This window comes from Sander lucioperca, chromosome 9, assembly GCF_008315115.2.
Source record: "Sander lucioperca isolate FBNREF2018 chromosome 9, SLUC_FBN_1.2, whole genome shotgun sequence".
NCBI classification, from domain to species: Eukaryota; Metazoa; Chordata; class Actinopteri; order Perciformes; family Percidae; genus Sander; species Sander lucioperca.
Window position 1 is genome coordinate 28,743,837 of NC_050181.1, and position 15,771 is coordinate 28,759,607.

Below are 15,771 nucleotides of genomic sequence, written 5' to 3' on the forward strand. Positions count from 1 at the left end.
AGACCGCATGCTGCCTCTTCTTCTTCTTCTTCCCCCACTGCCACTTGAGCTATGTCTGCTGCTGGAGAAACGCCTCTGCCTGGGTGCAGACAGGTACATTTCCATATTAGCATACGGATAGAGTCAGGCATGTTCTGCTATGTGAAGGATTCCGCGCCGGTTAGCATTTGCGTAGCATTGGCAGGGCTGGAGAGGCGGCTGTTAAATAAGGGTGCAGTCAGTGGAGACGGGGAGAGAAAAGATCACGGCTTTCAATCAGCCAGATGGGTAAAAAAAAAAACAGATTGAGAAGGTTGATTTCTCTTCCACTATTACTGCCATTCCTGTCTTTCTGAGCTTGATTTCTTTTTAGTTTCTTAAATGCTCTCATATAAGGAAAATGAAAGGATGCATACACACACATACAGATACCGAGACCGGGAAGAGAAGGCAAGCAGAGAGAGCGCAAACTATGTTCAGTTTTACAACTAATACAGGCAAAAAAAATTAAAACTAAAGCAGAGATATGATTTTAGGAGGTATTTCTACCATAGCATACAAAGTAACTGCTGTTTCCCTGCTCGCCTGGGTGAAAGTCCTGTGTTGTTTGACCCATCCACCACCCCGACCAACCTCCCTACGCGGATTTTCGGCTTTTTATATTACTCCCTACCATTTTCGTGCTGTGGCCACGAAATATGCTTCCCATTGAAATACATTACTTCACATTTTCGTGCTGGCCACCACGTAAAAAACGACAAAAACGTCTCCGTAAACACGTATCAATAGATTAAAATAACGTCACATTTACACGAACTGCCGTGAGACCGGGCTGGAAAAAGCCCAGTCTGCTCTGATTGGTCAGTGTTTCTGGGACTTCCGCATCTGCACTCTCTGCGGCTCTGCACTGTTATTGCAGCCGGGGAATGACAATAACAGCACTGTAGCGACACTTTCTATCTATATATAGTATAATTGTGACATTATAACCGTACAGAAGTCCTGACGGCTCGTTTAAAATCACAGTTTCTGAATGCAGGCTGTGTGCATTTCTCCGTGGATGGAACATTTTGATACTTTTTCAGTATATCTATGGTACCTCAACCTGCTTTATAATCACAAAAGTTATGGAAATCTCACTTTTTGCAATATGGGACATTTAACAAAGTGGGAAGATGCTCCAACTGGAATAATGGTGGTCTTAACCCCTACTTAATCAAACTGCTGTGCGAAGCAATTTCCCTTGGGTTTACTGGTTAGACCAACTTCCCCTAAAGTGAAAGTGGGTTTCAAAGCCCACTTCAACCAGCATGCTTCACGAAGATACTCTGCCACTTGCTAATTTGAGGCTCATGAGTGCACTCAAATGTTCTTCAATAATGTTTCCCTTTCCAGCTAAACTAGCATTTCCATCCATAAAGCCTCCCTTGATGGAAGAGTACGTGATTGCAGTTCTTAAATATGTTTGACAACCACATTTCAAGTCCAGTGGTAGATGACTTTGCAATTTACAATCCGATACTTTCCAGACACAGTACGGGTAATACAAAGATCAGCTTTAAGTTTTAATTAGCAGCAGTGCATTCAAATTAACTCCAGCTGTAATCATTTATATCACCAGGATTATGAAATACCCTGCTAAATTGAAAACACACGGTGATGCAAAACTTTGCAACCCTTCAAGTAACTTGTGGTTAGGCTTAGGTTGCTTTCACACTAGTCTTGGTCAGACAGTCCGGTTCGGTTGGGCTGGTGGGAAAGCACATCCGAACTCTGGCGCGGATCGAACAAACAAATTCTGGTGCGCTTGAAAACAGGGGTCTCGGTTCACTTTCAAGTGAACTAGAGTTCGGTTCACTCTAGGTGAGAATGCGATCTGATCCAAATACAGGAAGTGAACCAAAAACAGAGCATTTACTAGCCTGCAATTTCAACCTTGCACCCAATTTACAGACTTATATATGATTTAAGGGATGATAACTTTTAGATCCATAAGCTGTTCTGACCACACATCGCTGGTCGTCTGTGTGACATCATCATCTATCTCCTTCACTCGCTGTCTTGTCAGCTGCTCACCTTGATCACCTTCTTCTAAAATATTAGAAACACTAAAGCAGAACAAGCAAACCCAAGACGTTATAAATTTGGTGTTGCTCCATTATTTCTGAGAAGTGCCGACGAGTTTCCGATATTCTGTCCAATGGACCATCGACTGGTTCAACCGCGTGATGTGTATTTACAGTGTTCGGTGTGTTTGACCCATAGACTGTTAATATTAATGGACAGAGCACGTGTGACGTCACCCATTGGTTTGTGGAGATCTGCTATCCATCGTCAAGTTTGCCGTTACAGGCGCAACCATCCTGGTTGCGGATGTGACGATTTTAGACGAGAGGGAGGAGTGAGGGAGGAGCTGCTTACACTCTAGGCAATCACATCATAGCCACGCCCTAAAACACCCCCTGCTTTATCGCCGATTTTAAAATCAACGAGACCATAATTCAAAAAATGAACATCATTCTGTGTTGCAGAAGACTTAAAACTAGCGATTGAGACCATAAACTCATTATGAAAATGTTTACTGAGGTAATAAATCAGTGAGAAGTGGGTCACTTTCTCATAGACTTCTACAGAAACCGAACTCCTTTTGCAACCGCACGTGTCGCCCCCTGCTGGAATTCAGATAGAATGCAGGTTTAAGGCACTTCGCCGAACTGGATGCATTGTCCATTAATATTTACAGTCAATGGTTTGACCAAGTGCGGTGTGAAAGCCTGAATCGCACCGAGTGCACCGAACTATAGGTGTGAAAGTGCCCTTAGTAAACCTTTTGGACTCCCGGCTGAAGCTGCAAAACACCACAACAATCAACTTACAAAACAGCTATGACATCCAATATGTGCAGGAGGGGGTCTGACCCTTGAGAGATTGAAGATAATCTCATGCAAAGATAACCATTTCTGTCTGTCCAGTATCGAGTTTGCATTTCACCACATCTAGTTCCTGTATCAATAATTCCTGCATTGGCCTTCCAAATCAGCATGTCAGATTGCTGAAGCAAGAACACAAACACAGCGGCAACCCTCGCAGTGTATCCACAAAGCAGACATTGATATGCATGAATGCACGCAGCTACACTTGCTTGATGCACACCACCTCTGAAACCCACACAAACGTGCATTTCCAAGCTCTCTGTGCGTCTCTCTCTGCCAAAGTAAAATGCCATCCATCATATAGGATGCAGGGTGCGAAAGATTACGCGCATTTCTCCCAATCATGGCCAAACTGCAATAGCTGCGGCATTCGCTTGGCATACAAATGACAAAAGTCTCCCTCTCAATTTGCTTTCTCCTTGACTCAAAGAATGTGATGAGAGTGTCACAGATAGGGCACTGAGAGAAGATAATGTAAGGGATGCCACCAGACTAGTGAACAGAGACACATGTAAAGATACTGGGAAGAAATGTATAAATTCACAGGAGATAAATAATAATAATAATAATAATAATAATAATAATAATAATAATAATAATAATAATAATGCACATCCAGTGACATAAGAATCAACTGAGAGAATGTAATACTTCACCATTAATTCTTTTCTTAATTGAATCAATTTCAGTAAAAAAAAAACTTGGGAGTAGCTGCTGATACTTCTGACTCATTTCTCTTAGTAATCCACTCACTTGGATTCCCTCTGATCAGGATTATTTTTGCCCATCTAAAGCTCTACATACTGGGCTCAATCTTGGAAAAAAAGACTTCACTAAATAGACAAACTGTTTACAGAATGAGTTGTGCAATAAGAGTTTGTCTTATTATGACGCGTATTTTGTGGCAGTAAGCAACTGTCACAAATGGATGAGATTATCAACAGATCTGATAATAAACCAAAGAAATTCACATAAACGATGCAGCCGGTTTAACGGCATCAAACGGAAAATTCCAGTTTACTACAACTTGGATCTTATTTTTGTAATTCATAGGTATGGGAAACTCAGCAGCTTCAATGAAGAAACACAAGCAGTCTGACAGGTTGTAAACAAGCCAAAATACTGAAACCACTTCATTTGAAGGGAGAAAAATGGCACTTATAATTCTCTCATTGCACAGGAAAACTGTGAGCGTGTTTTCTATTCCAAATAAGTGGCTAAAATGTTTGTTGTGTTATCAGATCTGAGTAATTAACATGGTGAGAACAATGTTATTTGTAAAGATAGGAATGATCAACAGCTACAAAAATGAGACTTCGGTTGGAGAAAAACAAAAGATCCTTTAACTCCTTACCACTGCTCAGTACTGGAAAATAAAAAAGCAAAGAACGACAATCCTGTCACCCACTGGTTTCCTGGCAGCTTCATGGATCTCTGATAATAGTCATATTTTAGATTCCACTTCAGAATTGAAACACTTTAGGTAATTGCCGGCAAATGAAAATCTGTCATCATTGTAAAGACTGTGTAAGTGGTCTGAAAAACACCAAAAAAAAAAGGAACAAAACAAATCAAATGCGAGTCAGCCGATTTTCAAACAGCTTCCAGCAGCCCACTCTCTCTTTGGCTAACGAAATATCTAATGCACTTAGTTTCCTTTAGTTAGCACCTGCCTCCTTAGAGGCATGGTCCTCCTCTCCGAGCTAAATTACTTGGTCTCAATGGAGCGAGACACAGCGCGGTGAGTAACAAAGAGGAGAAGTCAAGTGTATTTTCAGGAAAAGGATGACGAGCCCGGGCTGGAGAGCTGAGGTGACAGGTTTTTCTCAAACCTGAGCTATGGCAGAATCTCACAGCGACCTGCGTAGACAGGTTACTGTATACTTACTGCACTCGGCATGTAAAGCCACCTTCACTACTTTCCAAATCACTCACCTTCACTGTGCTGTGCAACAGCTCGAAAGTGCATCACAACTGCCTTCCCCTACCAAAAAACACTCTGTAAAGGCATTTTCCTTTTTACAGTCCTTGCTCTTTGTGGAATGAATTATACAGCTGCGAAACAGACGTCTAGAAGTTGGAGGCGCCGGGTGATGGCCCGCAGTTAAAATGAAGAATTGTGAGTCATGCCACATCGGTATCTGATTTGCATGCTTGTTCCCATCTCTGCGTTGTCTCTCATAACAGCCTTTGCCAGAGAGTTAAGGCCGTTTTATGGTTCTGCGGAGGCTCCACGCAGAGCTTTCTCCGTAGCCTGATGTTTATACTTGTGCGCTGGTGTGTGCGTCAAGCCGGCATATGTGTGGGGAGTGTGTGAGCGAGGGAGAAGTGAGAGAGTGACGGCAATTAGCTTCGGAGCGAGTACCGACTCTAGAGTCATAGTGAGAGAAAAAGTGTTTCCTGACCAAGGTGGGAAATCTGTAGCAGGAAAAGTTAACCCTCTCCTTGATTTCATGTTGTTTATGGAGAAAAAGAACCAGGAAATGAGTAGGGGGAAATGCAGCGCTACCCAGCCACGGCCGAGCGGCGTGCGATGTGACGTGCGTCGCTGCAACGTGTAGTTACATTTTTCGAGAGGTGCACGTCAGGCTACGGCGTAGGGTAGGCGTATTTGAGTACGCCGTTGATTCTACGCAGAAGCATAAAAAGGCCTTTATTGGCAAAGTGTACGTGGAGAACGTCTGCAGGACTCAGTGCCTAAATAAATGATGGTGGTGGTGAAAAAGTCTGTTACAGTACTTGACAAGGCATTAGAGGACTATGGGTAAATATTCATGCCACAAACTTGTAAAACGTAATTATTAGAGCAATGAAAAAACAATGTTGAGTTTTAGTTTTCCAGAGATGTGGACTTGAGACTTGGTGACTTGGACTCGAGTTGACTCAATTCACTGTTTTGATGACTTGCGACTTGACAAAGAAGAAATGACTTGAGACTCGACTTAGACTTGTAAGTTAATGTCTCGAGACTTGGCTTGAGGCATAATGACTCGGATGACTTGCGTGTATTCATAAGTTTGAATCTTAGCTGTTAAATGTAAAATAATATTTAATGTTGTCATGTTTCTGTATTCTATCAAGTATGCTACGCAGTGGCAGCAGCGCAAACTGTGAATCATGATTGGACCACTCAAAAGACTCCCCGGTATGCGATTGTCATGATTGGATGACTGGCTGTCAGTCAAACTCCTTATGGCAACTCATCCTACCTCGTCTTTTCTCTTCATAAAGACTGGATACTACAGGGTAGGAGGGCTTTATCTTGGGTGCAAAAAAAAAGTGACTTAATTTGGGACTTGACCTGCCTTAATTTAGGACTTGACATGACATAACCTATGACTTGACATGCCCAAAAAATAACTCGAGACTTGCTCGAGACTTGGACCAAATGACTTAGACTTACTTGGGACTTGAACAAAGATGTCTTGGTCACAACACTCGTTTTCGCTCATACAAATGTAATTATTCTCATCTGTGAGAATTACAGACAAAAGTCGGTTTTCAATTATAATCCAGATAAAGATGACAGGAGTTTATCCACACGATCCAAATTGAATGCTCCTTTTAAAAGGTCCAATATGTAATACTGACAGCTAGCGTTTAAAATGGTTACTGTAGTCCAAATTGTAAACACTGGAGAGAGCCATGGTATATTCGGGAAAAGGGCCTTAATTGGAATATCCAACCGGAATATGCTGTTTACGTATCAAATTCGGAATTTTGTCATATTCAGAATAATAGTGGAATATTGGTGTGCATGTAAACTTAATTACATCATCAGAGTGTTGGGACTGGAATAATCAACAAAGGAAATCAATAAGAGCGCCCATGATCAACGCTTGCACTGGTTGTCATTAGAGTGATGAATTCTATCGATGTCATCACAGACTTACTCAACAAGAGTCTGCTGCTGAGAGAAATCCACTTCAATGTGTGCGCAGATGAGCGTTTTGGTTGGATGGGTGGAGAGCGAAAACGTGAAACATGACTGTCTCATTGCTATGGGAGCGTATGCAAACGGTGTGTGTGTGCCTGAGCAACTTTGTTAACGTAGTTAAGATATATAAGGTCACTTACCGAGCACACCGAGCCGGTAGTTCATGGTCACCACGATGACGTTGCCGTAGGCGGCCAGGACGCTGGCATCAAACATGTTTCCGGTGCCCTCCATGTAGGAGCCTCCGTGAATAAACAGCATCACCGGCTTCTTCCTGCGGTCACGGATATCTACACACACACACACACACACACACACACACACACACACACACACACACACACACACACACACACACACACACAGGAATAAGCAGAGAGCAAAAAGAAAAGTCAATAACTGTATTTACGCCTCTCATATTCTCTTTGATCACATATTGTGTTGGACCATAATAAACTGAGCGAACGGCAAATTTGCTCGGCTGGATGAGAACACAGTCCCATATTTTAGGGCCTAAGAACGGCTCCGTTTCCCCGCAGCTGGGTGTCAGCTCTTAAAAATGAGCTTGAGGTAATTTAGATTTCAGGCAATGATTCCAGCAACAGGCAATAACGATAGACACCACAACAGGAATCTAATCAAATGTTTCCTGGTGATTAAAGCAATAATGCTTGAAGAAAATCATGGGGTAGTGTAGCATATTAGAGCTAACCTGTGTATCACTGCCTCTGACAGTCAGCAGTTACTGTAGTTCACACTGAGGCCCAGACTGACCAACACTGATGCCATCCTAAGCACGGAACACAAGGAAACACGTGCAGTTGATGCCACCCGTGCGAGCTTATTTACTATACTGTGTTCCAAATTATTACACAAATGATATTTTACGCTGATTTTCCTAAATAGTCGATGCAGTCAGTATAATTTTCAAGTCACCAACCGTTAGGGTATAAGTTGAATTTCATTGAACAAACCACCCAATGAAAGCATTGTTTTTCAAAAATACACAAGAACTGAAAATGGTCATTTGCTGAATTTGCAGCATTAGGAGGTCATATTTACTGAAATCAAAAGCTATTTTAATCAAACACATCTTAACAGGGCAAGTTACATGTTAACATAGGACTTTGATGTCACCTTCACAATGCTTGCATCCATTGAACTTGTGAGTTTATGGAGAGTTTCTGCTTGAATTTCTTTGCAGGATGTCTGAATAGCCTCCCAGAGCTGCTGTTTTGATGTGAACTGCCTCCCACCCTCATGAAACTTTTGCTTGAGGATGCTCCAAAGGTTCTCAATAGGGTTGAGGTCAGGGGAGGATGGTTGCAGTGGGCCCAGAAATACATGAAAACTAATTTTCATTGGGTGGTTTGTTCAGGGAAATTCGACTTATACCCTAACGGTTGGTGACTTGAAGATTATACTGACTCATTCTGCATCGACTATTTAGGAAAATCAGTGTAAAATATAATTTTTGCATAATAATTTGGAACACAGTGTAAATTGAAGCAGGAAAACGATGGCAGACAGGGGTAATTAGTTAAAACTGAGAATGTACAGATGTGAGTACAAAAAAGCAATTTTCCTGCAAGTGTTGATGTCAAAGCTCAGCCCCAAAGAGCTCTCTGCTGCGAAGTAAAAGATGTTTTAACACTGTGTAAAAGAGGCACTCTGGGACGACAGAGAAAACACACTGAAAGCAACTGGGTAGTGCAATCCACAGGTAAACAAAAAAAAAGCCCCAGTATGACATGGGGGAGCTATATTAAAGCCAAGCCTGCAAGGAGAAAAGCCAATGTCTGATGCTGTTCTGTGTGCAGCCAACAGATACTATAAGGCCACTGGCTCCTAATACATCATGTCTGCTGAATTTCCATAATTTCCTCATTTTATTTTGCACATTGGAACTCGGAACTCCCATAAATGCAAATCACAACTCGCCCTGAGCTGCAGGGACAGCTATATCAACCTATTTCTAGGTCAATTAGCCTGTGGGGAATCTTTAAAAAACACTGTGTTCTTGGATCCTACCCTTTTTGTTGTTGTTGCACTGGCACAAATTGTTTTGTGGATCCTGCCTTGAGGTTAAAAAAATGGAAAGATAACTGAAAAGTTCCATGTGAAGATGTAATTTCTATTATTGGAAAACACGACAAAGTTTAGGTTTAGGGTTGGTTCTTGTGAAATACAGACTTCTAATCCCTGTGACAAATACGCAATCCAAAAGAGCACTTTTTAGATTATTTTTCTTTAAAAAAATTCACTTTTGTTAACATAATGGAGTTATTCTGCTTTGTAGATATTTTATTCATGCATTTTGTCTTGAGTCAAATCACTTCGGAATTCCACTTCAACTGTTTACTTACTTAAACAAATAAACTGAAGAGCCTATCAACTACCCTGTGAAAGGAATATATTGAGGGAGCTGAAGGCGTCCAAAATTGCTGCTCATTAAAACTGTGATGAAATGATGATACATTCTAGCATCATCATTTCAAAAATGCATGCAGATCATTTCAATGTCAGATGCTTGAACATACGGCGGCTACTACAGCGCTGTGTGCATGCAGCAGGGTCCCTGATGGGCCCTCGTTGGCCTTTGAACCAGTCTCCCAGCTGACGGAGAGCAACGATACTCCTGCCTGCCAGGAGCCTACGGTAGCATATGGCACACAAGACTTAAAGCTGTGGCACAGTGACAGCCCCTGTTGGCGTCTGTGTGTGAGTAGGCCTGGGGATATGAAAGAGCAGAAGTGCAGAACAACCACATAAATAACCACTACAGCATCTGTTAGAAGGGAAGAGAGATGGAGGGTGTCTGGCTCCCTGTGAAACCTGCTTTTAAACACACACGCACGCACGCACGCACGCACGCATGCACGCACGCACGCACGCACGGCTGAAACATGCATCACGTTTCACACGGAACACCCTAAAACAGTGTTTCTCAAATGGAGGTACTAATACCCCTAGGGGTACTTCGGAGTGGGTGAGATTGTTTTTGTGCATAATTCCTAAAATAACTATACAATAATAACGAATGAATTTCATGATGGATTCTAAACATTTGAAATGTATGCTAGCATGTAAGTTTTTCAGTAGCCTAAAAAGGCACAGCACTGTATTGTACCTCTTCATAGGTTTTAGTTTTTTAGCTTTTTTCCTTAAAGAAATACTCTTTCAATCTTTGCAGCTCTAGTTTAAAAATCACCAAAAACATGACTGAGAGGTTTACTGTCACTTTGCTTGTTGGATTTAAAATTCTTCTGCTACTCAGTGGTGGAGAGTAACTATTCACGGGTGTAATGTACTTAAGTACAATTTTAAAGAAACTTTACCTGCGCTGCTGCTTCACAATAAAAGCCTTTTTACGTGTAACAGTGTTTTTCCACTGTGGCATGGCAATTACTTACATACAATGATCCGAATGCTTCTCCCACCACTGCTATAATTAATCTCTGCATAAATAAAGACGTGAATTACAACTGACAAGACACGACAGTCCTTTTTTTTCTATCAAAAATATTTTGCACTGTTCAGGGGATACTTTGCTGAACAAAATAATTCAAAAAGGGGGTATGTTATTGAAAAAAAGTTTGAGAACCACTGCAAAACACCACTACATTTACAGATACACTGGGGTATCTCACACACACACACACACACACACACACACACACACACACACACACACACAGTCACACTTAATAGACAGCCAACGTCAAAAGTGGTGCATCAGTCGGGCAGACACACACTCACACTGGGGAGAGAGAAATGTACAGGCAGCTGCAATGGAGAGTCGCTATGGCAACTGCTTCTCTTTGACTAGTTTCCGCCTCTCCTCTCTCCGAGTCTCTCCCTACGTGAGCCACTCTCACGTGGACAAAGTCTCATTGACTGTTGCCGTGGCAACATATTGCTCTCGTGCATCTCTCAACCCTGTGATGCCCTTCGCCACAGCTCTACCTGAATCTCATTCCATTAGTGGCAGATGACCACATACACACTTCCCACACACACCTCTGCATTCGACATCAGGAGAAGAAGACTGACAGCCACTGGCATCATGGGAGACAGAATGCAGATGCACTGATGTACCCGCACCCACCCACCCCACACGCACACCAGGCTGGCTGTCACAGTTGACCTGTAGACTCTGTGTCCATGGATCCGTTACAGGGCCAATCGTTGTGGCACAGTGACAGAGGCCCTCGGGGGCAACAAGCTTTCCTTCCCTCTCTCATCCTGCCTCAGTCTCTCTCTCTCTCTCTCTCTCTCTCTCTCTCTCTCTCTGCCCACAGATGGGCGTGTGTTGAGGTTCCCAGCCTCAGGATTCACATGTGGGATGAACTGCTTTTAAAGCTTACAAAAAACACAAAGCCACCTCCTTCATTTATTGCTTTAAAACATGCAGTAGTTCATTTTGCATTTTCAATTAGTTTTTATTGTGTTGTTTGACTTTTGGATTGTATTTTAGCGGAGTTTTAGTTAGTTTCCAGAGTGTGTTCGCTAGTTTTTTCAGAAAGGTTTAGTTTTTATAGATTTAGTTTTTGTACGGGCCAGGTATAATGTCTCAGAAATATGTAGCTACATATACACTACTGGTCAAAAGTTTGGGGTCACTTAGAAATTTCCATTCCACTCCATTACAGACCGAATACCAGCTGAGATCAGTTGCATTGTGTTTTTAACCAGGGCAGCAGTTTTCAGATTACATTATGTGCTTACATAATTGCAAAAGGGTTCTTGACTGTTACAGAAAGAAGTGGCTGATCTTTAATGCAATATCTACATTGCCCATTATCAGCAACCATTCATCCTATGTTCCAAAGGACCATTCTGTTTACTAATCTGATATCATTTTAAAAGGCTAACTCAGAAAACATTGGAGAACGCTTTTGCAATTATGTAAGCACATAATGTAATCTGAAAACTGCTGCCCTGGTTAAAAAAACAATGCAACTGATCTCAGCTGGTATTCTGTCTATAATGGAGTGGAATGGAAATTTCTAAGTGACCCCAAACTTTTGACTGGTAGTGTACATACACAATACATGGTTAGAGAATGGCCGTGATGTTTAATCTTTGCGCTACTTTAGTGTCTGATGTGAAGCAGTTACGACACAGCGCCATCTCATGTCAAGTCTGTTCAGTTTCTGTGCTTCAATGTCACGAGAGTTGACAGAAATTCATGCTGTCTCCTTTTTTCATTAGTGATATATTTTAGCTAAAAAATTAAAAAATATATATTTTTATACTTTCATCCTGCAGTAGTTTCACTTTAGTTTTACTTGAAGGTTTTAGGTTTTATTTAGTTTTAGTTTACTAAAAATATTTATCATTTTAGTTAACTTACAATAATAACCCTGCAAAAATCCAATCACATCATGAGCTCTACTGGGAGAACCCGTGGTATAGGTATGCTAGTTCTATCATTTGCTTTTCATGATTGTTCCCAACATGTCTACAGACCAACAGAACAGGCGCTGAACGCCTACTACGTCTTGTATACTATGTAATGTACCATGGAGACACTTTGGGGCGAGTCCAGAATACACATGCAAAGCCTCAACAAATCCTTGACATCCTATGCTAGATTATCGCCAGATGGGAAATACTTCTGCGCAGGCATGAGCCGATGCTGGAAAGGGAGAGGCTTACTCATCGTGACGTGGCAGAGCGAGCACTGATTTGTGTTGTACTACTGTTTGCAGATCTTACTAAAAAGAACAGCAGAAGTATAGCAACAGGGGAAAATTAGGGCCGCACAATTGTTTTCATTGTCAATTAATTTGTCGATTATTTTTTTCAATTAAACGATTAGTTGTTGGGTCTATAAAATGTCAGGAAATAAATGTCAATCAGTGTTTCCCAAAGCCCAAGGTGACATCTTTAAATGTCTTGTTTTGTCCACAACTCAAATATATTTAGTTTACCCTCAGAGGAGTGAAGAAACTAGAATAGTCACATTTAAGAAGCTGGAATCAGAGAATTTTTACTTTTTTTCTTAAAGAAATTCTCAACCGATTAATCGATTATCCATACAGTTGACAACTAATCGATTAATCTTTGCAGCTCTAGTTTAAAAATCACCAAAAACATGACTGGGAGGTTTACTGTCACTTTGCTTGCTGGATTTAAAATTCTTCTGCTACTCAGTGGTGGAGAGTAACTATTCATGGGTGTAATGTACTTAAGTACAATTTTAAAGAAACTTTACCTCCGCTGCTGCTTCACAATAAAAGCCTTTTACGTGTAACAGTGTTTTTCCACTGAGGCATGGCAATTACTTACGTACAATGATCTGAATGCTTCTCCCACCACTGCTATAATTAAACTCTGCACAAATAAAGACGTGAATTACAACTGACAAGACACGCTGACAGGCTGACAGTCCTGTCTCTATAATAGCAAGTCAAGAAAAATAGACTAACTGATAGAATAACACTGAAGACAAAGAAGAAACAATGATTGACTGAAAGCTAAAATTGAAAAGGTGAACAACATAAAATGCCACTGGAAAAGAATTGGCTCTGATCAGTAAACACAAAAACAACAACAACAACAACAACAACAACAACAACAACAACAAAGCCAAAGCAAGATGGCAGAGAGCATCTGAGGGCTGGTACCCTGAGGAGCTTAGCATGGCTGCTGATCCTTTCAAGCAGAACGGAGACAATGAGACGATTAGGCCTAAACTTGTGTCGAGTGTTCCAGTTTAGCACACCGCCCACCGTCGCCCTTAGAGACGCTGCCCTCTGGCCTTCTGATCAGAGACGCACGCTGGCCTTCGCTTCCACCGCATTATCAACTGACTGATTAATCACAGGGAATGAAGCATGCGTTCCTGTCTGAGGTGGATTTGATGGGAAATGATGTTTGCCGTTGGTAAACACTGACAGAGCCAGCAGAGAGGGAGAAGGAGAGAATAATATGCATTTAAGTGGCACGACTGAACTTCAGGGTGTAACAGGAAGGATAAAAGATTTAAAAAAAGCCTTAGATTGGAACGTCAACGTTCATATTTTTTTTTTAGGAACAGCTGAGGGTAAACCAAGGATTAACCTCAAATACATCGTGTCTAGCTTGGCTCTCCTGGCAGAAAGCATAGAGAAGGCCCGCTGCAGAGGACACGGTGTTTAAAAAGCATATATTACTTCCAAACAAAACCAGAGCACAGGAGCCTGCTGAGATATCATCTTCCCATACATTAAACTGAGCATGGAGAGATGGAAACGGAGGGCCCTCTCTTTACAGAGAGCCGTAATTAAAAAGATATTGAATCACGTCAGGGTGAAAACGACAACTCGAGGGGGAATAACGCAGCATGCAGAATTTTATACCTTCTCCAAATTAGCATTTTCATTTTTTCCATGTGATCGACTCTGTACTTTTTCTACCATTTCTATTTTTCAATTTCCTTGGTATGGATAGGCAAGGGAGTGTGTGTGTGTGTGTGTGTGTGTGTGTGTGTGTGTGTGTGTGTGTGTGTGGCACGTGTGGGTGTGAGGGGGGAGATAAATATTGACCTTTTACACAGAGGTTTCAAGCTGTAATAATAGGGAAATTGCTCACAGCAAATGATGAACTGTCATCTGTGTGCAAATACACAGAAGCTCTTTGTACTAGTGGTCCAATTAGCAGAAAGGTTACAGGGTAGTGGAAATATTGTAATAGTGTAATGGAAGGAATGCATTTCTGCATATCTTTGTATTTCTGAGACCTGTAATTTCAGTCATGATGGATTGGAATTATTAAACATTTTATATTCTGTGCGCAAGTCAAACTGTTTAAGTATGTTTTGCTATATAAATCGGGGATTCCCGATTTATATAGCAAAACATACCTTTTTTTACTCCAAATATGAATAACATCCTCCTCATTAAGGCATTTATTGAGTATTTCTCTTACTTGAGACCAAAACCAAACTACAACTACCCATGTTAATCACAGCTGCTGCATATTCAGAAGGAAAGTCTCATTTGTACAAAGAAAAATGTAGAAAGTGCACGCACCAGAACTGCAGATGTTGTTTGCATTCAAGTGTGCAAAAACACAATGCATTTTAGATTGTCTGTCCAATATCACTTATGGATCTGTAGGAATACCAGTTTGAGTAGCGACTGATAAATAAAGCCAGTAGTCACCAAAGATCTCACACTGTACGGCAATCAGGGAGAAAAAAAACAACACAAACTGTACTGTTGTCTAACTGCGTGGCTGTCAGTCTGAAATGAGGGTGTGTGTAGGTGTGTGTGTGTGTGTGTGTGTGTGTGTGGGTCAGTAGGAGGTCAATGGCAGGCTGATGTGATAGAGGGCCGGCGGTGGAGACAGACCGACACACAGGGTGATGAATGGGATGTGATGAGATGCACAGCAGCAGAGCTGGCCTACAGGCCACCGAGCAGGGCGAAGGCTTAATCGTTAGAGCACAATGGATCAAGGCAAAGGCCATACTGATTGCATCTGGGAGGTGTGTGTGTTTGTATGTGTGTTTGTGTGTCCATGCACTGGTATTATAAGACTTGTGAGAATCAGCTGGGCTGCTGGATACAAGGAATGCGTTTTTCCAAGCAAAGTAAAGGAAGGAAGGGAAAGAAAAACCATTTAACTAGTTTTTTTAGCTAAGGTATTTCTTTTACATTCCTGGCAACAATTCAATTACAATATCTGTGGGTTTTACTTATTAGGCTAACACTGCGACTGATCAGTGTGTCTTTTCTCTTGCAACTTCCATGCAGCTAGGTTACCTCTAGCATCAATACGGTATAAAAATCAACTAGCAGAGATGTGAAACATGCTTTAGAAAGGTCATTTATCACAACAGACATGTTATCAGTTCTATTTATTCTAGGGGTGTGCAAACAAATCGATTCGTATTCAAAACGCGATTCAAGATCTACGATTCAAAATCGATTC

The 15,771-nt window shown here is 41.5% G+C and overlaps 1 protein-coding gene across 3 annotated transcripts in view; it reads right to left on the reverse strand.

Moving 5' to 3' along the window:
* nlgn2a (neuroligin 2a) overlaps window positions 1–15,771 on the reverse strand; it is a 218,390-nt gene that overhangs the window by 59,299 nt on the left and 143,320 nt on the right. For all 3 annotated transcript variants that reach the window (XM_036005502.1, XM_031288526.2, XM_031288525.2), the window contains one exon: window positions 6,990–7,139. In XM_036005502.1, the coding sequence (XP_035861395.1) occupies window positions 6,990–7,139 (150 nt within the window). The remainder of the gene's footprint in view (window positions 1–6,989; window positions 7,140–15,771) is intronic.